This window comes from Phaenicophaeus curvirostris, chromosome 2, assembly GCF_032191515.1.
Source record: "Phaenicophaeus curvirostris isolate KB17595 chromosome 2, BPBGC_Pcur_1.0, whole genome shotgun sequence".
NCBI lineage: Eukaryota > Metazoa > Chordata > Aves > Cuculiformes > Cuculidae > Phaenicophaeus > Phaenicophaeus curvirostris.
Window position 1 is genome coordinate 50,711,203 of NC_091393.1, and position 22,371 is coordinate 50,733,573.

The window sequence follows — 22,371 nt, forward strand, 5'->3', positions numbered from 1 at the left end:
CTTTTACTTCCCAGTGTCTGCACATGCATAGGCTTTCCAAATAGCTCTTTCCAGCAGAAGTCGTGGTGCTGAGAGACAGACCTCCTGTACTGAAGTTTTCAAGACAGAGAGCTAAGGCAGAGGATTAACAGCATTTGCCAATAACATTCTCAGCAGAGTGATTTTCACCTTCCTTTTCTCCAAAGGAAGGATGTATGAGCTTGCAGTGAACCTGCTTATTCATATTATTAAACCACATCTCTTAAAGCCCTGTGGGTTTATGATAGCTGTAAGGAGAAAGTGAATGAATGCACAGAGGACTTGCTGAAGTTGGAGAGTTTAACCATTGAAATACCAGAAGCATGTCACATATGCAGTAATACATAGCCTGACCTGGTACGCTGTTCAGTGTAGGAATGAAATTTAAAAGACATGCAGGATTTATCTTAATCATAGAATCATAGAATAACCAGGTTGGAAGAGACCCACCGGATCATCGAGTCCAACCATTCCTATCAAACACTAACCCATGCCCCTTAGCACCTCGTCCACCCGTGCCTTAAACACTTCCAGGGAAGGTGAATCAACCACCTCTAACCTTTTACTAAGATTGTCAAACAAAATGTATTACTGCTTCTTAAAAGTTAAACCTCTCTGTATCTATTGATAGATCTTTGTGTTCCTTCTCACTTTCCTGAATATATAAATGTTTTAAACTTGTGTAAGTCGCTGATTCATATAAAGCTGATTAGTTTATTAGAAAACCCAGCTGGTGCTTAGTCCTCAGAAACGATCGGGTTAGAGACTTTGCCCTTACCACTAGGGGGCTGATAGGAATTGTCACAGAGCTTGTCTGTAAGCGATTCTTGTTACAGATCATTTCCTCCACACGGTGTTGAATTTCCCCTCGAGGCAGCCTTACTGTCAGCTTGTATCACAATTGATGGCACCCTCTACATTGCTGAGTGTATACAAACTTTAAGACCATCAATAATCAGGTTTCTGCAAACAGTCCAAATTTGTATTTTTTATTTCTATTGGTTGTATTCAATATGTATATTTAACTATGACCCCAGGCTATAGTCGTTTCACTAATTTATTTGAAAATGGGCTTATATGTGAACAATCACTAAGTTTCCCACTGGGAGAACTGTTTAAAGTCAACATGTCTTTGATACTGACTTACCTGAGACATCAAGAAGCTGAGTCTTTTTCCATAAATATCAACAGAACACTTTAAAAGCTTCTATTGGCATAAATTTCTTGATGTTTGTGAGGATAAAGGTGAGGTCACTTGCTTTTTGTTGCACACCACCACTCCTACTGCTGCCTTCCAGGAGAATTTCTTCTACCCTAATAATTTTTGCCTGTCCATTAGTCCAAAGGATGGAATTTGTAAGATGGAGGAATTGGGAACATATTTAGTGGGAATTTTTGTCCCTGTTTTTTGTCATTAATTTTATCTAATCGGTATTTTCAGAACTCCGAACATCCAGGAAATAAGCTTTGGAGACTGTGTCTCCAGCTCAAAGGAAACAGAAAGCTAGATTATGCTTCTACTGTCATGCAACGGATGTCTGCATAAAGACAAGGGAATATACTCACATGGCACAAATAAAATTTCCTGTAGAGGCAAAAAGGACAGGGAAAAGATCCACAGACCCTGACATAAACCAGCCAGGATTTGGATCCCCACATAAAAACTGCTCATCATTCCCTTTTCAAACAAAAGAATCTATCCAACTCTTTGATGCTATTTCAGATTATAGCCTAGAAACAATCTTATTGTGCAGTTGTAAGACAGTACTTAGCACAAGAGCAAAGGAGAGAGGGATAGAGGATGCCAAAGGTAATTCTCCTTCATTGGAAACAAACTGTGCATAGGCTGAAATAAGCCAGCACAGACAGATCATGTCGGGGAGTGCAACACTACGGGACAGGCACTGCAGCAACTTGGAAATGAAAAATTGTTGTGGATTTGTGTAGAGAATGTCACAATTGGCATAAGCTAGCAAACTAGATAAATTCAAAAGGGAAATGCTGAGTGGCCGCTCAGGGGCAAGTTCTGAGAAGCAGCTAACTAACAGATAAGATGTCACATGTGTGCTATGCAGCCCTTTATCCTTCAAGACTCCAGATAACAGAAGAAGCAGTTACACTCTGTAGTAAGACGTGAGCTGTGTCCGCTGGCAGTACTAAGACCTCAAAGCTCTTGGCTGCAAGCAGTAGTTTGTGTCCTCCAAGGCCTGGCAAAGCTGCAGCAAACATAAATAAGGTAATTCTTCTTGATTAAGTCTGCATGAATGGACACAGAGAATATACAATAGAGTGCTAGAATGATTCATCATGCTTATATCTTAATTTTTCAAACTATGCTTTTGAGATTAAACAGACTTTCCATTAATTAAAAGAAATTAGAAGTGAGGTAGAAGCTTTATGTATCACACACATCTCCCCAAACTGAGCACCATGGCTGAGCATATACCCCATGCCAATTAGCTTAGACTCACTTTAGTCCATCCTTCTTAACTCACAAACTTTGCATCCTGCTTAGAACTCTGTGCTAAACATAAACCAGCAGGCACTCAGGAGAATCTGAGGAAGCCACCTGCCTCCTAAGCCTCCTGTCCTAGCTGAAGGTAAGACAACTTCTGTCATAGGTCCAAATTGCAGTGATCTGCAGCTAGTAGAGGCCTCCACTGGGCCTAAGCTTCAGTGTGGAGAACTCTGCAAACCAAAATGGAACTCTGCAAAACCAGCATGAGGCAAAGCTGGAAAGCTTGCAGAAGAGGCTGATTGCCAAGATCTAGACACGCAAGCTCTCTTTTGGCATATAAAAACTTATCTTCCTGGTACCAGTTCATTTTTTTGTGCCATTTCATTTTGTGCCATTTTCACAGTGCTGTTTTTTCATGGTACAAGGATAATAGGTGCCATTACATTTAACTGCATTAATAAAGCAATGGACTGGATATGATGTTAAACTTACAGTTCATCCCTCTAAAAACAAGTGCAGCTTTATGTATGCATATAGTTTCCATTTGTCTAACTTCAACTCCTTAAAAGGCTAAAGAGCACACTACTGTGTTGCAGCCTTGAGCTGAAAGCCAAGCATAGGACTCAGATCAAAACAAGTGTGCTATCTTCCATCCCATTTGTGCATGACAGACAACCAACAGTCACCCACTCCTGCAGATTCAAACCAAATTATTTTCTACCAAGAAAAGTCCCAAGGAACAGCTTAAGCTGCCTTAGCAGACTGCATTCAAATGGACTGCACCATGCTAGCCTACCCTATTGCCATCTCAAGTCTTCTTAACATAGTGTTAGGAAGCACATTATTGAACACACATGACAAAAGAAAAACACTGCTATTAGTTCTTCCTGGTTTGAAGATAATGGTCGTCTTGTGCTCCAGCTCACATACCATGTATTAAGCCACTTTAAAGAAACCAACAGTGTAATCCGTTATTGTTATTATTATTATTGTCGTTGTTGTAAGCAATTATGTTATCCCCACCTAACAATAAAAAGAAACAAAGTAGCTTTTGTGTAGTGCAGATTTTTACCCAAATGTGTTTTTAAATATTGTTTCTATCTGTAGTGAAATAAAATGCTTTCTGACCAAACTTTATTACTATTGTGGGTTCACATTCATTGATTAATGGGAAACTAATCACTATTATAACAAGTATAACAAAAAGCATTGAAAGATACGTCTCAATTTAGAAACTAGGAGTTTTTCAGTTTTCCCATTATTGCTTTTTGAAAAATTTCTTCTTAAAGACATCGTAAGAAATATGAATACATGCATTCTTTGAAGCACATTCAACAGTAGTCTTTCAATAGACAGTCACGTTTTAAGATAATTAAGTGATTAAAATCTTACTGATACTAAATATCTGTCCACCATGCTGAGCTTATTTAGTACTTTTATAGTATTGTAGGAACATTACAAAATGCTTTTGGATGATAATCAAGCTCCGCATGTATCATGAGCAGAAGAAAAATAATTCACTGTAATCACAGTTACTGCATTTTTGTGAAGGTCAGTCACACTTTCTCAGAGCCACAGAATTTTTTTGCAGATCACATACCACTGAGAGATATAAGTGTTCTTAGTTCCTTCAGCAGATACAAACCTCAGCATTCTCTCTGTGCAGTGGAACAGTAGATCACATTAGAAAGTTTAGAAACCTAGCCTCAGTAATGCAGCACCTTTTACAGTTCTCCAGGAGACAAATACACATATAATTAACTGCTTGAAAAACAAGCTGTAGTAAATAACACACACTTATTGAAGCCCATTTTACCTTCTAGCCGCTTCAGCAGATGCAGGGCATGTTACCATTAAAAAGGGTATTGAAACAACGTCTTAAAACAGCTACTCTAGTCGCACCATTCACATAATCATTGTAGTAGCTTTTAGAGCCACAGCAGTTAAATTAATCCACACATAAAATAGACTCTGGTTCATATCTCTGCCCTCCTCCTGCGTATGTTTCCATATATATGAGTATAATTCACAGAGGGAGCAATATTTTTCGTTATACCGTATTGAAATCACACTGCAACCAGTTACAAGGGAGACACTCTCATGAATTTAGAGGCAAAAAAGTGAATTCCCACCTTTGGATTTAGTGGCTGGAATTCACTTTCCTATTCATGGACTGATTGACAAACTAATTCTTCCTCTCCTCTCATTTCCCATCTCTATCCTTCTTCTCTCATAAAAATTCCATTAGGCTCAAACTAATATGCCAAGGTACATCCCTGTGGCTGTTTACCAGCACAAGTGTCTGGTGCACACATGAGCTCACATGCACAGCTCTTCTGGAATTCTTTCAGCTGCACATGAAGAATAAGCTGCCTGATTATTAATATCAGTTATTGCCATCTGTAGCAATATCGGAGTGGTTAACATTCTTTGTTTAGATTCAATTGTTACGTCTTTCGATTCAGAATCTTGGACCTACAGTTTCTAAATTCAATTCTATCCCTACTGTTTATTACACTCAGTTAAAAAGAAATTATTAAATTCTAGATGGTGCGAACAGAACCTGCCGGCAGACCTGGATTGATGGGTTCCGGTTCTCCAAGAGCTGGCCTGGGACCAGCCCGGGAGAGAAGCTGAGCCTGGGAACCCGCCTGGGGTGATGGTTAGCTGGTACCTGAGGCGGCGGGGCAGGAGCCGGGGATCACCCAACGGCAGGGATTGCTGCTCCCGGGGGCGAAAGGCAGAGCGAGCCGGAGCCGGGGGAGGCTGACTGCCTTCACCTTGCCTTCCCTAGCCATGTCCCCCAGCTGCATGCAGAGCTTCTCAGAGGGATGCACAAGTACGCGCCGGCGGAGCCAGGATGCGCTCAGCCCCGAGCGCTCAGCAGCAGAGCTGGGTGCCTTCCTCCACCCAGCGCTCAGCAGCGGGACCCGATGCCCACCCGATGTCCGGGTGCTAAAAATGCCCTTCTGGGGAAGCCAAAATTCAGTTTGCGAGAATAATTTCTCTCTTACGTTTGATGATAGCAAGGTGATCCTTGTTTTGCCATCACCGGACATTGCGTAAATCAATACACCAGCAGAACGAATGGACTTTAAGCGGCAGCATTCCGCTGCATCTAGTGCATTCTGGAACATCAGAACACAGACAGAGGCAGTGAAACAAAATAATGGATAAATGCCAGACGGACGAATGTTCACATAAAATTAGTAGCAACAAGAAAGTGTTCTAAGTCATTATTTTGTCACAAAACTACCGCAGCCTTCATGAGCGAACTCTCTCCTTTTAAAACAAAGTAGAAGAAAATAAATATTTTGTGCAATGAAAAAGAGCAAGTAGGCCTCCAACAATAATTCTGTTCATTCTTGGTTTTATGTTTAATAACGCTGTGATTTGCAGCTCAGGCCACCAATGGCAATTGGCCAGTTCCATAGTCTTTTCTTTGGCTCAGTTTGTATGTTTTTCCTTGGAGTTTTGGGCTTTGCAGTTTATGGAAATGAGGCCTTGCACTTCAGCTGTGACCCTGGCAAGAGAGAAGCTAACCTCCTCTGTTACAACCAGTTCAGATCTACAACCCCTCAGGTAATTCTATTTTCTTATTGTAGAAATCCAATGCTAAGAAAACAAGCTGCAAAACATTAAACAGAATTGTTCCATATAAGAAGTAGTAACTGATTGGGCTAATTACCACTTGGTTTTTTAATTAATAGTTTCTTTTTAATAACCTTTCACCTGAGACTAAACACAGAGTTGTGCTTTATCCTTCATAACAACAACCCTCAAGCTTCAGAAACAAATAGAACTTTTCAATTTAAAACAGAGCAGTGTTTTTTTACTTTTACTGTCATCTGTTTATACATTTGATATATATAAAAACAGTCCTGTGAAATGTTCCAATATGTGAGTGTTTTAGGTGTCCCAATCCAGTTGTAAATGACCTGACAACTATGTTTCCATTACATTTTTAGGTATTCTAGGCATTACAGCTGATGGTTGTACTGGTACCTGGAGCATTATGCTGCATGTAAGAGCATTAAACAGGAAGTCATTCTACAGTTGTTTTTATATCTTCTCTGTTTTCTTAAGGATTATCCTTGAATCTGTGGCTTTTTGGCTTCAGATTTAGCTCTTTGGTTTCAAAGTGAACACAATCTACATGTGTGATGTAGCAGCACTTGAAAGAAAGTTTAACATTACACAGTGCGTGGTGCCTGAGCACTTTGAAAAGACCATTTTCCTTATTGCAATGTACGCATTTACTGTGATTACAGTGGTCTCATGCATTGATGAAGTTTTTGAGATCTCATGTGGATGGGTAGGTTTCCTAAAAACTCAGTGACATCAGTCACTCCTAGTCCTTTACCACCCTGCCCACCTGTAGTTTTATAACAATGATTTCAAGTCGTAACAAAAAACATCTCTTATCCTCTATGCAATGTTGCATAAGAGAACTACACTTATGTTTGGTGCTGCACAGTAGTCATCTGACACTTACTCCTCATGTAAAAACCACTCCATGATGCAAATAATCTTTGTTTCCATGTCAAGACCAAAGGCAATAATATTTACAAGAGTAATGTGTTTTCATGATCTGCTACATACAATAGTTTTGCCTCCAGAGGAGTGTCTGTGTGTGAGGAGGAGTTTATTTATAAACATATTTCTATTCACAGCTTTCCTAAGCACATGCCATTGAATTTAATGTTATTGACCTTTCAGAGAAAACTACTCCAAATTTTTTACACAGTCTTATGGCTTGAGAAATAAGCAGTAATGATGGATAATGCCTGGGAACTAGAAACATTCAAACATTTTTCCCTAGTAGTGCCACTGTTACAACCTGCATCTGAAACCCCAGAGGCAGAGACTCCTGGTAAGGCCGTAGTGACAACATGCTCATTGATATCAGCTTACTTTGCAGCAGTCCAGCTGGTGTCATCTGCTAGCTGTGAATCTCCTTTTAAAAGTGAAAGACTATCATGGCATTCTTTATGGAATGCCTTACCTTCATGATGTTTTGGCTTACAACATAGAAGATTTTCACCCATTTCGTATGATCAGATTTTGAAGGAGTGAGTAAAGGGGTTTCATGAATTAGTTTTGCACAGGAGGCTTAAAAGTGTCAAAAGAAAATCTCAGAGAAAAACCTTTTCTGGGTCCAGTCATGCCTTGATTTCAGTAACAGTTTTGCTTGTATGTGACTGCAGAACTGGGCCCACAGATTTTTTTTGCTGTGTACGTCACATATAACAACTTATTGCTAGTCAAAAGTCAAAAGGAATCTGTCAGTATCTTTGATGACAGATTCCAAAAGACTAGCAAAGTCAAAAGGAATCTGTCAGCATCTTTGGACAGAGTTTGAGGCCTGTAATACTTAAAGGAAAAACATTTTTGCTTCTTGAATTAATTTTAACTGATAGGAGAAGATACAGTATAGGCAACATTCAACATAAAAGCGTAAAAAGTTGAGATTGCAGTGACAACATTTGGGTCCTTTCAGGAATTTTTGGAAAATTCTGGAAAAATTGCTACAAAAACTTTTAGCAACAGCTGTTAGACAAGCAGTCCTAAAAAAGGTTGGGTTAGAAGAGCCTTATAATCTTCACCCACAAAATCTTCACCCAATCTTCACCACCCTCATTACATAAATGGAATTTCATGATTTAGTTGTCTTGGATTTGATTACATCTGAGCCATTCAAATCCAAGTGGGTCACAACTACATGTGTGATGTTTTTAATTAGCTGATGAAGAACAAGATGATAAATTTCAACATATTCACTATATTAAAGCGTTATAATGCTGCATGCTTTTTTCCGCATGGAAATAAGTTATATGTTGTCTTAAGTATATGTTCAGTCAACACTATCAGATTTGTGCAATATTAAACTTGTTATTTGATATTTGCAAGTATTATAAGTGAAATAGGAATCACTGTGCTAACTACTTGTTTGCATAATATGCCATGTATTTTGGTCAATACATGCTTAATTTTTTGTCGTATATGAGGTCCAACAAAAAAAAAAGTGAGACTAAGCTTGGGAACCAGGAGTGGGAGGGGAGAGACAAAGAGATGGTTATACAATGCGCTCTAACCTGTCACAGTGAGACAAAGCTCAGCTCGATTGCTTCACTCAGTTTGAGTGAACAAGTGTTCAAATACAGACATTTTCTTACCACTGGTCTGAAAATGTCAGTGTGCAAGAGTGAGCAATGACTTAACATCAAGTTTTTTGTGAAACTGAAGAAATCGGCAATGAAAACTTTTCAATTATTAACTGAGGGTTACGGTGAAGAGAGCCCAAAGATCAAGCTGGTGCTTAAAGGAACCCAGTTTTTGTTGGGAGAATATGTGAAAGTAAAAACGGTGGAGATATTCAACAGCCTTTCAGAAAATGATCTGTGAAATTGCTTTGAATGTTGGCAGCATTGTATGCAGCTGTGTGTCAACTAAGAAGGGAATGATTTTGAAGATGATCATACTTAATTTTTTTAATTTGTTAAGTAAAAATAGTTACAGGCACATTCTTATGTTTTTTTGTGTCAGACCTTGTTCATCACTATCCAACTGGAATTATTCTTTGCAATTTAAGCTTGTAATCTCAGGTGAAAAAAATCTTTTTATTTATAAATAGAACACAATATATGTATTCCTACTAAAAAGAAGAATTTACTTCCATGTGCTAGGTAGAGGCATGACCAACTGTGCTCAAATCATACTTAATCATACATTTGTATAAAGGTAAAATAACTGCATCACAACCCTGTCAGTATTTTCTCTGGTGCTTAATATTTACATTGCTTGTTGCTTTTCTTCTGTAAATTTTAAAAAACTTCAGAAAAGTCAGAGGAGTCCCAAAACCTCTGGTCCTTCAGGAGACTTCCCTGCCACCATCAAGAGCCTGCGAACCTGTTGCAGGGGCACTAGGATCTGGATTACCCACCAACATGCCATTTCCCTTGTTGGTCAAAATCTGGATCTTATCAAAACGTGTTCTTCTTCTTCCAAATGAGATACAACAGATTTTTTTCTGCATTTCCTGTGAAATCAAAATTGTCAAATTCCTCAGTTTCATTTTTTCCTTTAAAAACAAACTGTACATTACTGCCTTTTAATGCAAATGGTTTTCTGTGACTGATTCCGTCATTAGGTTCTGAAACACATTGATGGAGATACTACGTCCATATAAAGAAATATTTCCCTGTGGCTGTCAACACTTCTCTTTCCTGTATTTGCTATTTCTTTTCTTGGCACTCATTGTATTCTCAAGTGTCTCTCAACTTCTCTTTCTCTCCTAGTTTTCCAAACTCCCACCACTTTTATGCTCATTTTCACTGCTTTCTACCAGCTTCCTTCCCCACTAAGTCCCACTGAGATTCACAACATGCCTGCATGTTCTTCTCAGTGTTGCACTGATTTTAGCTCTAATGCTTAATAAATATTTGAGATGATCCTGAAGTCTCTTTCTTTTTGCCAATATGAAAAGAATTCTTTAACACACTTGGGGATTCTTTGGTTCAATTCTATTTCTTTAGGCAGCAAATATGATGTCCTGTCTCCCAGAACACAGTAGGAAGGATTTTTATTGCTTACATCAGGATCACATTATGAATCCTTCTCTTTTTCATTGCTTTCCACTATACTCCAGCTGCTTCATTTTCACAGACAAGCACTTAAAGCAATCCCCAGCTCATGGATTTGCAGTCAGTTTTATTTCTAGTCAGACAGCATCCAAATTTCAGTTCTGACTTAACAAAGAGCTGTAATTGTACCCTCCATCATCTCCAATGAAACAACCTAGTAGGTGACTCAATTGCCTTTACACCAAAGGTACAGCTGATCTGCACCAGGAACTTTGAGTACACCACCTCCAACATCCTAGTCTTCTAACCACTTCTTGTTCTGTTCCATTCTTGGCTTTCTTTTTTCTGTTCAGCCATCCTTTCATTTCTGTTCTCTTTGCAGCACTCTCCTATGATAGAAATGAGACAACACAGCCATTCATGCTACCCTGCAACAGACATCTTTCTTTATGCTTTGGAGCTCTCACATTCTCTTGCCTTGCAGGCAGCCATTTCGACACCAGGGGGAAGTTTGGCAGCAGGGCCATTTAAAAGAAATTTAAAACTCATTTAACTATGCTGTTAGAATGAGAAGATGACAGATGCTAAGATAATTTATATTGCAATTGGTGAAATCCATTTGTAACAATTTTGCTTCAACAGTCCCCATTTCTTTTGCTGTCTTAGCCCCTCTCAGCAAAACCAGAACTTTCTGGAGTTTCCTCCAAGGAAAAAATATCTGGGAAGTGGTGATGCTGTGAGATGTACTTTCCAGGGCTGGTGGGATGCAGTGCAGCCCAGTGAGCGGCTATTAAGCAGGCCATAGGAACACATGCCTTCTCCAGTGAGCAGCAGGAAGGACCTCTGGGAAGCCTCAGCACAACACAGAGGGAAGGTTTTTAACGTGAAAGGGGGTGTTCTACTTCCACAGGGAAAGTCTGCATGGCTCTTGGGGCTGATGTGCCAAAGGCAGGTAGAAGGAAGGGCTGGGGAGAGCTGAGGCAAGTCCCTGGGAAGCCCTGGCCTCCTCAAGTTCTCTATGTCTCACTGCATGGTGCAGTGGGACACGTGTTTCAAACATTAATGAGCCACACAGGAGATGCATGGGGCTGTACATCCACAGGGACGGATAGGTGGGCTGTCATCTCCCTCCCCTGCCTGTTCCACAGCACTGGACTACTGTGTCCAGTTCTGGAATCCTCAGCATAAGAAGGATATGGAGCAGTTGGAATGGATCCAGAGGAGGGCTACAGGGATGATCCAAGGGCTGAAGCACCTTCCATACAAGGACAGGCTGAGAGAGTTGGTCTTGTTCAGCCTGGAGAAGAGAAGGCTGCAAGGAGATATTATGGTGACCTTCCAGCACCTGAAGAGGCTGCAGGAAAGCGGGAGGGGACTGTTCACAAAGCTTGTGGTGATAGGACAAGGTGGAATGGCTATAAACTGGAGAGGGGCACATTTAGGCTTGACATAAGGAAGAATTTCTTCCCCATGAGAGTGGTGAGGCCCTGGCACAGGTTGCCCAGGGAAGCTGTGGCTGCCCCATCCCTGGAGGTGTTCAAGGCCAGGCTGGATGGGGCCTTGGGCAGCCTGGGCTGGTGAGAGGTGTCCCTGCCCGTGGCAGGGGGGTTGGAACTGGAAGATATTTAAGGTCCTCTCCAACCCAAACTATTCTGTGGTTTACGATTCCTCCCACCCGGCAGGGGGCGCTCTCCCCCGCCCGCCCGCAGTCCTCCCACTGCGCACGCGCCCCGTCCCCCGCCGGCAGCGGAAGGCGCCCGGCTCTGAAGGTAGAGGAGCCGCCGCCGCCGCCTCCTCTCTCCCCCCCACTTCGTTACCGCTTCGCGTCGCAGCCCGCGCGATGGCGGCCACGGCGCTTCCCCCGCTGCCGGCCCAGTTCAAGAACATCCAGCACCATCTGCGAACGGCGCAGGAGCTGGACAAGCGCGAGCCGGTGGTCGCGTACTACTGTAAGTGAGGCCCCGCCGCCCCCGGGCCCGGCGCGCCGCCTCCCACCCCCCACGCCTTCCGGGCTGGTGGGGCTGCGCGGAGCCCCCGTGGGATGCACGGAGAAGTGGGGCGGGAGGAGGGGGGGGAGCCCCACCTTTTGGGGCGGTGCGGGTCGTTTCATGGTCTTCCGCGTCTGACGATTCAGCTGCGAGTCCCAACCCGTCTCTCATGTGCTCTCTATTTTCAGAGCTAAGCCTCTTTTGCAGTCGCAGTGGATATGCCGGCAGCCTGAATACGTGTTTGTACACACGTGTACAAAGGGAAGTCTTCTGTGTTGGGGTAGCGTTAATAAGTATCGCAAAACCCCTAACATTTGAGAGTCTTTTCGGAGTTTTTCACCTACTTGAAAAGACCTCCTGTCTGTCCTGTATCTGACTAAGCAGTTTGGGCTTGAGAATCTTTAATTCTTTTAATAGTTTTCATTTTGTTTTCTGTGAGGCCTTCTTCAGGCTGCTCTAATTGGGAGAGTGGGTGGCTCTCGTTTGTTTGTTTTTGTTTGAATACAGCAAAAATAGTTCTGTCTTATTGGGAATCTTTCAAGTTAATACGTAAATTTTAAAAGCTAACTTATGGCTTCTAAGCTAATGGTCTTCAGGGTGGTCTGTGAGCCTTTCTAGAAGACTTCTCATAGTTAAGAAGTGGCTTGGTAGGCATGGCAGGGGGTTTGGAAGTAGGTGATCTTTAAGGTCCAATACACCTAAACTGTTCAGTGGTTCTATGATTCTAAGTGCAAGCCTCTTCTTAGTAGTCATCAATTCCCATCACAGTTTATCGCTGCACTGGGAAAATTTCTAAGACTTGCAGATAAGCAGAAATGCATGTTTCTGGGGTTTTTTTCTTTTTATTGAGATATGAAGAGGTCTTTTGCGGGATTTACTTGGCAATAGGTTGTTTTCCAAAAGAGTTAAATAAAGAATAGAGGTAGAAATAAAATGTTAAGGCAATCTTAAGTTTAGAAGGATGAACTCATGAAATTCAGGCTTCAGAAAGCTCTGAGAAAAACCCCTGTCAGCTCAGTGTCAGCAGAATGATTTTATTTTTCATGTGTTTTTAGGAATACCGTGCCAATGTTAAAAAGTGCCACCAGAGTGAGATAGCCATGTTTTAGAACAATGGAAGTTCTCAATTGTACTTGTGCTTTTTTACCGGAAAAACACAGGACAAATCATACTTGAGCAGGAAATATGAGTCAGGTCAGGTGGCACTGCTATTTTGTTTTTCGTTATTTATTTGGATTTTATTTATCAGATATAACACCTTGTCTGGCTGTATAATAAGAATACTAGCATTTAGTGTAGGTTAAAAAAGTACAAGTCTTTCTTTTTTGAAACAGAAATATTTTGGTGTCTGGTCTCTGCTTTTCTTAACGTCTCTTCCATCCAGAAACTTAATGTAGGTGTTAGTGTACAGGAAAAAGAGTGACTGTATTGAATAATGAGCATTTGCAGTCCTTCACGTTGTCTGCCGTAAGAAGCCTGAAAATTTGCATATCTTATTTTTTCATTTGAGTACTTCAGCACATTTGATTCCTTGCCAAGTATAGTGAAGACTATATTCTAGAGGTACCTTTCTCTTTACATTATTATATAAAATAAAAAGTAGTGACAGGTCTTGCTTGAATCCTTTGTTGTTTTAAATACACAAAGGAGGGTTATTTTTCTGCAGTGTTCTACTGATGGACACTTCTGTCTTCCCATGATGGATCAACTTGTCTGGATTGATTAAAATGCAGAATTCCTGTTTCATAGGATGGGGGTGGGTGGGTGTTATTTTAATAATGGCTTTGAAGCAAAACCAAAGTTTATGAAACATTGATTTTGAACGTTGTGGTTTTGAAACAATTATGTGAAATGCCAAAGTATTGATTACTAATATTGCTGCTGTCAAATTTACTATATATACTCTGGCATGCTATGAATAATAAAAGCTCTCTTAAAAAGGTAGGGGTTTTTTAACTGTAAGTCTGGGTATACAAAACACTTTCAAGGTACTTTTCAGATAACATTTTAAAGGAAACACAGATTTTATGTGGAGTTAACGCGAAGTTTCTCGTTAGATGCTTCACTGAAAAAACCCAAACATCTTTGTTGAGCCTTTGAAATGTGATTTAGAGGAGCTCCATATGTGTGCTATTATTTATCGTGTGGAAAGAATAGTGTGAGGAAAGCTTGGTATATGCTGGAACATGTTGTGTGCTCTTTGCCGGCAGTTCTCTGCCAGCCTTGTCTGTAGGCATGTGCCTTGTCACCACGCATGCTGTGTGACCAGAAGGTTGGTGTGGCACAGCAGCCTCCTGAGGGGGGGGACCTGGTGTTTTAAGGTTATGTGATGGGATAATACTCTGTGTCTTGTCTCTGCAGAAGATAGAACATCTATGTTTTGGTTATATAATGTGTGTATGTATGTATCTGAAGAAAGAGTAAGGTGTTCGTAGCTGGGATGTTGCCAGGAGTGAGTCATCCCTAGCCAAAAGCTTTGGTCGTAATATTAATGTTTCCACAGCACAGTAGTTTTCAGTATGGAGATATGTTTGTTAGACTTTGATTTGTATCCATTTTACTTCAATTTCACTTGTATTTCTGGTGATAAGAGCTGCTACACAAACTAGTTGGAGTATCAGAAGCAAGTGAACTCTGTCAAGATGTATTTGCAACCTGAAATATTAGAATCTGTAGCTTTGCAGTAAACTTGTCAGGGGCAACTGTTTACTGCTCATCTTATTAATTTTGTCTTTCATCAGCATCCACTGGTGCCTGTAGTCTGCTCTCAAAGCTTGGAATTTGAATGGCGGTTACTCATTTTACTCCCATTTGCACCATTTTGTTTTTATGGCTTTTGAGTGTAGTTAATTTGAAACGTTAAAAGTAGCATAAACCAGTGCTGCTCCTAAGGAAGACCATAGAATAGTTAGGGCTGTAAGAGACCTTAAAGATCATCTAGTTCCAACCCCCCTGCCATGGGCAGGGACATCCCACTATATCAGGTTACCCAAGGCCCAATCCAACCTGGCCTTAAAATCCTCCAGGGGTGGGGCATCCACAACCTCCTGTGGTAACCTATTCTAGTGCCTCACTACTCTCATGGTGAAGAAATTCTTCCTAATGTCTAATCTAAATCTACCCCTCTCCAGTATATACCTGTTCCCTCTTGTCCTGTCACCACAAGCCTTTATGAATAGTCCCTCTCCAGCTTTCTTGTAGGCTCCTTTTTAGGTACTGGAAGATTGCTTATAAGATCTCCTCGTAGCCTTCTCTCTCAGATAGCGTAGTCCTTCTCTGGCCTCTCACTCCCCACCCTGATGTGCTTCAGAACCAAACATTGATGTAATTGTATGATGAAAAACAACAATAAGCTGTGTTTCAGCCAGGCCAATTCACTACCATGTAAACAGCCGTGTTCCCAAACAGACAAAGACGAGGAATGCAGTGGCTTGGGCAGAGGCAGGACTCCTGCTTTTTTGATAATACTAGCATATGTTGATTTAAAGACACTGTAGTTTGATGAACATTAATCTCTGTTTTACACAATATGAATAGCTACTGCAGGCATGATTTGTATTTTTAAACTACCACATAATTTTCCACGAGAAAAATCAAATGTTGAACAATATTGATGCGCATCTGCGCATCACACATTACAGATGCTTTTTATTGTGGTACTTGGTAGAAACACTGCAGAAGTTTTATTTCTCATAGTCGTATGAGCTCCTTACAAAGCCGTGCTTAGCTCCGTTTTTTAGGTATTCAAAATCAAAGCAACATATGTTAAGTAGCTTTGTATATTGTTTGTAAACTGTTACTTTTTTTAGTCCAGCCATTGTTAGTATGTGGGCATAACTGACAGAAGCAATAAAAATATATTGTCTTCCTGATAGTATATACTGTAAATTTATGTGGTTGTAAAATTTCTTCTACGTAGAAGACAAAACTGTCAAGAAATAAAGAAACCAAGCTTAACTTTATAAATTGTAGAGGACTCTATCTCACAAAGTAATTCTCCTTTTAAAAGAGATTAGACACTTTGTTTAATATAGTAGTTCAGCACTGCGATAATTCTTTTAAATGCTTACTCCCCCCTATGGTGCTCTTTTTCACATTTAGCTATTTCAGGTTTAGTAAAGGCCAGCTGACTGGAAAAGGTATAAGGGAATACGAGTACAGGATGCTACATTGGTTCCCTAGGAAAAGGAAAATAAGTGATTTGCAGTCAGTAAAATAACTTTCTTATGTTAAAAACTTACATGAGTCTGACTGACTACTTTGAGATGTTATTCTGCAAACACAAGGAGGCAGGCTTTGATTAAAAAAACCCCTCGCCCATGTAATAACTGAAGAAATTGCCTCTCTGACTATGCCATAGGCAGTTTAACTCAGAAATTACATTTTGAAAAATAGCAAGGTTTAAGAGGTAGTTTTGTCTTCTAAAAATTTATGGGTTTGTGTTTAAAGCAGGATTTTCCTTAATAGCTGTTGTTTCAACCTGTCAGTAGTGTTACTAAGGTGTTTTCAAAGATGATTAGTAGTTTATTTTATACTTCTCTGCTTACGGGTCATTGATGTTCTAGTTCAAAAGTATTTAGAGAATGCCAGTCAGTTGCCAGAAAAGCATTGATGTTTTGGGATATATAGCATCCTAACACGCAACAGTGTTTGGATATCCAGTGAATGCAACATGAAAAAATATTCTAGTAACTTCCAGAAAGCAGAGGTGTGGTGGTTTTTGCTTTACAATCTGCTAAACATCAGAAGGCATTCACGTGAGATCAGTAGACTTGATCTGCTTAAAAAAGGCGTGAAGAAACTCTACAATTCTCAAATTCCTGGGATAGAAAGCTCAAGAGAAATCTTAATGAAGTAGCTTAGTATTTTTTTGACATTTCTGGGTTTGTGTGATCAAGCAGGAAGAAAAGTGAAAGAGTTATTCTTCTGCAACTAGTTAGCAACCTCTTGAATCAAAAGTCATTGAGCTTTTAATGGAAATACTAATCTCTTATATGTGAATGGGTTTTTACTTTAAAGTTTATTTAGACATCCATAAACAAGCTTCTTACTGTATACCAATTATAAGACTTCTATTAAAAAAAAATCAGACAAAAAGGACAACAAAAATGAAGTTCATGGCCTGAAGCAGATCTTGGGAAGTACTGTTATTGTGTGATTATACAGCTGAAATACTGTTAATTTTTTACTGATCTTTCCTCAAAGCAGAGGACTAATGACAGGCAAATACTTCAGCTGAGCATTTAGTTTATTCAACTTCTTATTTTATCTTGATGCATTTTGAATGACGGCTTTAGAAGATGCATGTAATTCAGAAGTACTAATGGGAAAAAAAGTGACTGGGTTTTGCTGTATTTCAGTGCAGAGGTTCTGCACACTTACTGACCTCATTTAACTGGGATGTTGTAGAACTGAAATGAGTAAAATAATGTTCTTATTGTTTATATAAGAAAACCAGATCCTGAGCTTTCCTGTATAAATATTCATTTTTGTACTAGTTTTATGTAATCCATTTATAAATACACCTTCTATATTGCTGGTGGCAGAAAACTGTTTTGTGTGCCACTAATACAACACCTGATTTAAAGCCTATTAGAGAGTACATGCTTAAGAATAGATTTAATCTTTCCTTTATTCAGAGTAAGATAATGAAAATGGTCAAATATTTAAGAAGTAGATATCCCTATAATAGTGTACTGTGAAATTTGCTTTCATTGTACTGTGAATATAAACAAATTTTTTTTTTTTCCTACCCCTGTGCTTTCTGGTTTTTTGTTCTTCAGTTTTTGCTTGTTTCCTCTGATCTGTTTCAAGGGTTTGTTAAGTGGGGAAACTACTCTTAAAACTCTGGCTTGTCTGTGGAGAGAGAAAAACAGTGAGAAATGATTGGAATAAGAAACATAAATACATAAACCCCACAGTCCTCAAAGCAAACTGTGAGTAGAAGCAAAAAGTATAATGTCATTAACTATTCTGTAACATTTCTGGCACTTGCTTCAATTACATAGGTAATACTTAAAAATAATCTGCTCTGACAGCGATAGGAATAGGAACATAAAATAGAACAGGTGTGCTTGTGAAAATTTGTTTGAGGAATGTGCATTTGTATAGGATTCCTAAATTTCAATTGTATACTGTAATTATACTAACATGGATTTTTTCCAACATATAATTCACATATTATTGGTGGATCTTTATTCAACTTGGACCTCTGGAAGTGGAACTAAGAACTGTCTTTTTCTGCCCAATATTTGCTGCACCTTCTGAAGAAGGGATGCATCAATATCAGATTTTAATTTGCGGAGCCACAGAATCATTGAGGCTGAAGGGAAGTCCCATACCCTGCTCAAAGCATAATCGCTAGTGCAAGGGTGTTCAAGACAGTGTCTAGGCAGTTTTGAATATCCCCAAGGACGGGGACTCCACAGTCCCTGCTGGGAGCAGCTTGTTTCAGTGTGTGTTGAAGATATGTTTAAGGTGGGATTTCCTGTGTTTCGGTTTGTACTCATTGCCTCTTTCCTCATCACTGGGCACTATTGAGAAGGACCTGGCTTTGTCTACACTCCATACTGCCCCTCTCCCCACGTCAGGTACATTGGTAAGACCCTCTAAGCATTCTGGTTTTAAGACTGAACAGTTCCATCTCTCTGCCTCTCCAGGAATAACACATGTTCATAGCATTTCATTTTTGTGACTCTTCACGTGTCTCATACTGGGAGTCCAGAACTGGACTGAGCGTTCCAGGTGTGTCACCAGTGCTGAGTTGAAGGGGAAGATCGCCTTCTTCAGTCTGCTGGCAATGTTTCTAATCTAGCCATAGGTGCTGTTAGTAATTGAGGTCAAAAATGTGCTTCAGAAACTTGTCTGATGGTCATGCCCAGCTAAGGTGCTTCAGTTCACCTCACAGAGTAGTTTGAGAGCATGAAATAGGTTTCCTGCAGTTTAAATGCTTCAGATTTGTGTTGTCATCACTACAAGCTGTTTGATGTGCGTGACTTAACCGTAACTAATCCAGAGTAGTAGCTTTCTCCTCCTTTTGCCTTCTCGAGGTCTCAGTTACTGTAAATCCTACAGTTAAGGTAGCTTTTCTATGTTAATTAGAAATATTTCACTTTATTAGCCTGTAGAGACAAGCTTTGAAAAATACTGATAGTTTAAATACTGTGAACCTCTGAATTCCACATACAGATCTCTTACTTGAATTTTGCAATACCAAAATTGGGCCTTCAATCATACTAAAGAATGACAGTGTAGAATACAGAGTCATTTCCTGGAATACGTAATAGATGCTGTTAGACTACTTAGTTTATCATCTAACCTTAGTAATTACTGCTCCTGTTTGTAATTGCAAGTTTTATTTCACGTATTCAGTTTGTTTACAAGTTGCTATTCTGCAATGAATTCTAATGTATTTTAGTATAACTTGCAGTAATTTTAGGTAGAGGCATTTTACTTGAGATAGTTTTGACTTAATAAGGTTTTTCTAGCATGTAACATCACATTAAAATACACTTATTAATCCATTTTCATCTGTAGAGTAGTATGAAGGAATCTGAGGGGAAGACGGGGTCATGATACTATCCTTTTTTTTGTGTTGAGTTTCTTAATTAAATTTGGGTGTAGGCTTCCTTCTCCCCAGTTTTGTCTCAGAATTTGGTTTTCCTTGCATTTTTCTTTAAACTAATTTTACTTGAAAAGAAATAATAGAATCACAGAATAATTTGGGTTGGAAGGGACCTTAAAGATCATCTAGTTCCAAAACCCCTGTGTTGGGCAGGGACACCTTCCACCAGCCCAGGCTGCCCAAGGCCCCATCCAACCTGGTCTTGAACACCTCCAGGGATGGGGCAGCCACAGCTTCTCTGGATGACCTGTGCCAGTGCCTCACCACTCTCATGGTGAAGAAATTCCTCCATATGTGTAGTCTAAAATATTTTCAAGTAGTTTTTCTCTGGAATGTTTCAGATTTTGAATTGATGCTTCCAGCCTAGTACTTATCATGTTTTTTGCTGGTTTCCTTCAGCATTATATAATTAAGAGGAAGAGGTGTTGGGGCCATTCAAAGTTTGGCTGTGCTATTAAATCTATTTTTTGAAGTCTTTGAATTTGACAACTTCCATTTAGCCACATAGAAATAGCACATATTTGTTTTGCATGCAGAAGTTGCATGAATGAAGTATGATACGTGTTCATGAAAGCAGGAATAATTTATTTTTATTTTTCTTTGCAGATGCATTCTTTGTGAAAATACACTTGCAGTAGTTTCAGTACAATCCAGTTTAGTGTTTTTATGTCCCTTACTTCCCACATTTATATTCCAAATGTTGTCTTCCTTTACGGAGCAGTTAAGAAACACTCTTCTGTCAGTGGTTTGACAAAGGGAAGAGGGAGGTATAGAAATTGAATGAGTAATAAATTACAGCCTGAAAAAGCTTTCATCTCTTAATCAGAATCAAAATATGGCTAAAGTTTATGGCAGTGTTTTTGTTACTGCTTAATGTCAATTTGTTACTACTAAATGTCAAAAATATTCCAGTTCCTAATAAATTTTTTTCTATAGCAGAGAATCCAGTACGTGTATGGAAAAAGAACTGCAATCTTTTGATCCTTTTAGAGCAGGAAAAAAAGATGAATAAGAGGACAGAATTTAGAAGATAGAATCGACCTATTGTGCATGCTTACTTGCTGGAACTTTTGTTCTCCAGTATTTTTACTTGGCTCAGAGTTAGTTTAAAATGGGAATGAGGAGGGTTTCAGTTGTTATCCAAACATAAATCTGGAATAACTTACTGTGTATTAGGAATGAATGCCTGGCACATACTGAAGACAAAATACTTGTTCTGAAATTGTGCTGTGTATTAGCAAAGGAAAAATAACGTGGTATTATGTGACATAAATAAAAGCAGAGAAGTTTCTGTAAAGCTTACTGTATAATTCCTTCCAGCACACCCACACTTAGTATTTGCTGAACAAAGATTAAGGGCAACAAATCAAGACATAAATTTTGTAGTTGTTTTGGCAAAACATTTTTCTGAGAATGATTACTTGCCAAGTCTTTATGAATTTGAAGATAAATGTCCTGTCTGCAAACTGAGAGCAAAACCTTCTTCTAGTTAATAATTGGCAACAGAGTTCTGTCTTTGTGTATAAAAGATCAGAAGTGACTTTAGAGCTGCTTATAATATTAATTAATATCTGGATGCTAGCTTTTTGTAGCCTTCATTACTACCTTAGTGATTTACCTTACGTGTGTGCTACTGTTCCTGGGCACACAAAAATCTTTTTTGCTACTTGATTTGGACAGAGGGGGGCAAAAAATGTAGGTTGTATCTGTTATGAAGCCAAGTGCATAAAACAAGCATAAAAAGGACCAAAAACTGCATTCACTTATTTGTTTCCAGATATTCCATATCTTCATCACAAATACAGAAGAGAGATGGCGATTACAGGTCACTTATTTCCAAAATTGTCTACATTCTTCTAATATATCATGTAGACTTTAAAAACTTGACAAATTTTGCATCTACATTGTATGGTTTTAGCTGTATTTTTGTATCAGAATTTTCAGCAGCTTGGCTTTTTTGTAGAGGAAATTTATCAAAGGTTACCAACCCAATGGCTCGTGTAAGTCTAGTTGTTTAGTTTTACAGTATATCACTGTGGTTATTAGGGATATGCTCTTTAAACATTTTTTGCTCTATAGAGAGAAGTTTTGAAGGTAAGAACTCTGAAATAATTTTGATGTAAAATAGCATCTCTAGTGTAGTATCATTAAAAGGTGAAGTAATGCAACTGTAATACAGGACACTAAAAGGATTTCTTTCAGTTTAAAATTCTGCCAATGATAATAACACAGGAAAATTGTTCTGCTTATTGCTGCTGAAAATTCAGTAATGAAGTGAGTTTATGCATTTGTTGCAAGTTAGACAGGTAAAGGACATAGTAGATTTCCTTCATTAGACTAAAGCATATCTGTCTGTTATGTATCTGTTACTATTATGTAATATTTGTGTGATAAACTACACACGAAAGTAAAAGATAGCTGAGAGACTACTGACACCTTGATGGGTAAAGGTAGCAGTATCAAAACCAGCACAAACCGATGTGGTCTTACAGATAGCCTTCATGTAGAATACTTGGGACATTGCAGAATTAGAGACAGCAGAGTGAAGGATGACAAAAGATGCAGGCATGGAAAAACTTGTGATTGGATATAAAATAAAATTTTGTCTTAGGAATAAGAGACATAATAGTAATATAAAAAATCACAGAGAACAGGACTAGTAGAAGCTTTTTTTTCTGCTGTCCGTAGTAAGGCAAGGAG

The 22,371-nt window shown here is 39.3% G+C and overlaps 2 protein-coding genes across 2 annotated transcripts in view; both read left to right on the plus strand.

Annotated features, from left to right (window-relative positions):
• The first annotated feature begins 5,287 nt into the window (after window positions 1-5,287).
• GJE1 (gap junction protein epsilon 1) lies at window positions 5,288-8,881 on the plus strand. Its single transcript, XM_069850869.1, is given in 6 exon segments — window positions 5,288-5,506; window positions 5,876-6,058; window positions 6,445-6,488; window positions 6,490-6,531; window positions 6,533-6,791; window positions 8,723-8,881. Coding segments are annotated over 6 exon segments (906 nt in total).
• Window positions 8,882-11,809: 2,928 nt separating this feature from the next.
• VTA1 (vesicle trafficking 1) overlaps window positions 11,810-22,371 on the plus strand; it is a 36,618-nt gene continuing 26,056 nt past the window's right edge. The window contains exon 1 of the mRNA XM_069852025.1: window positions 11,810-12,008. Coding sequence (XP_069708126.1) covers window positions 11,900-12,008 — 109 coding nt within the window. The 5' untranslated portion in view covers window positions 11,810-11,899. The remainder of the gene's footprint in view (window positions 12,009-22,371) is intronic.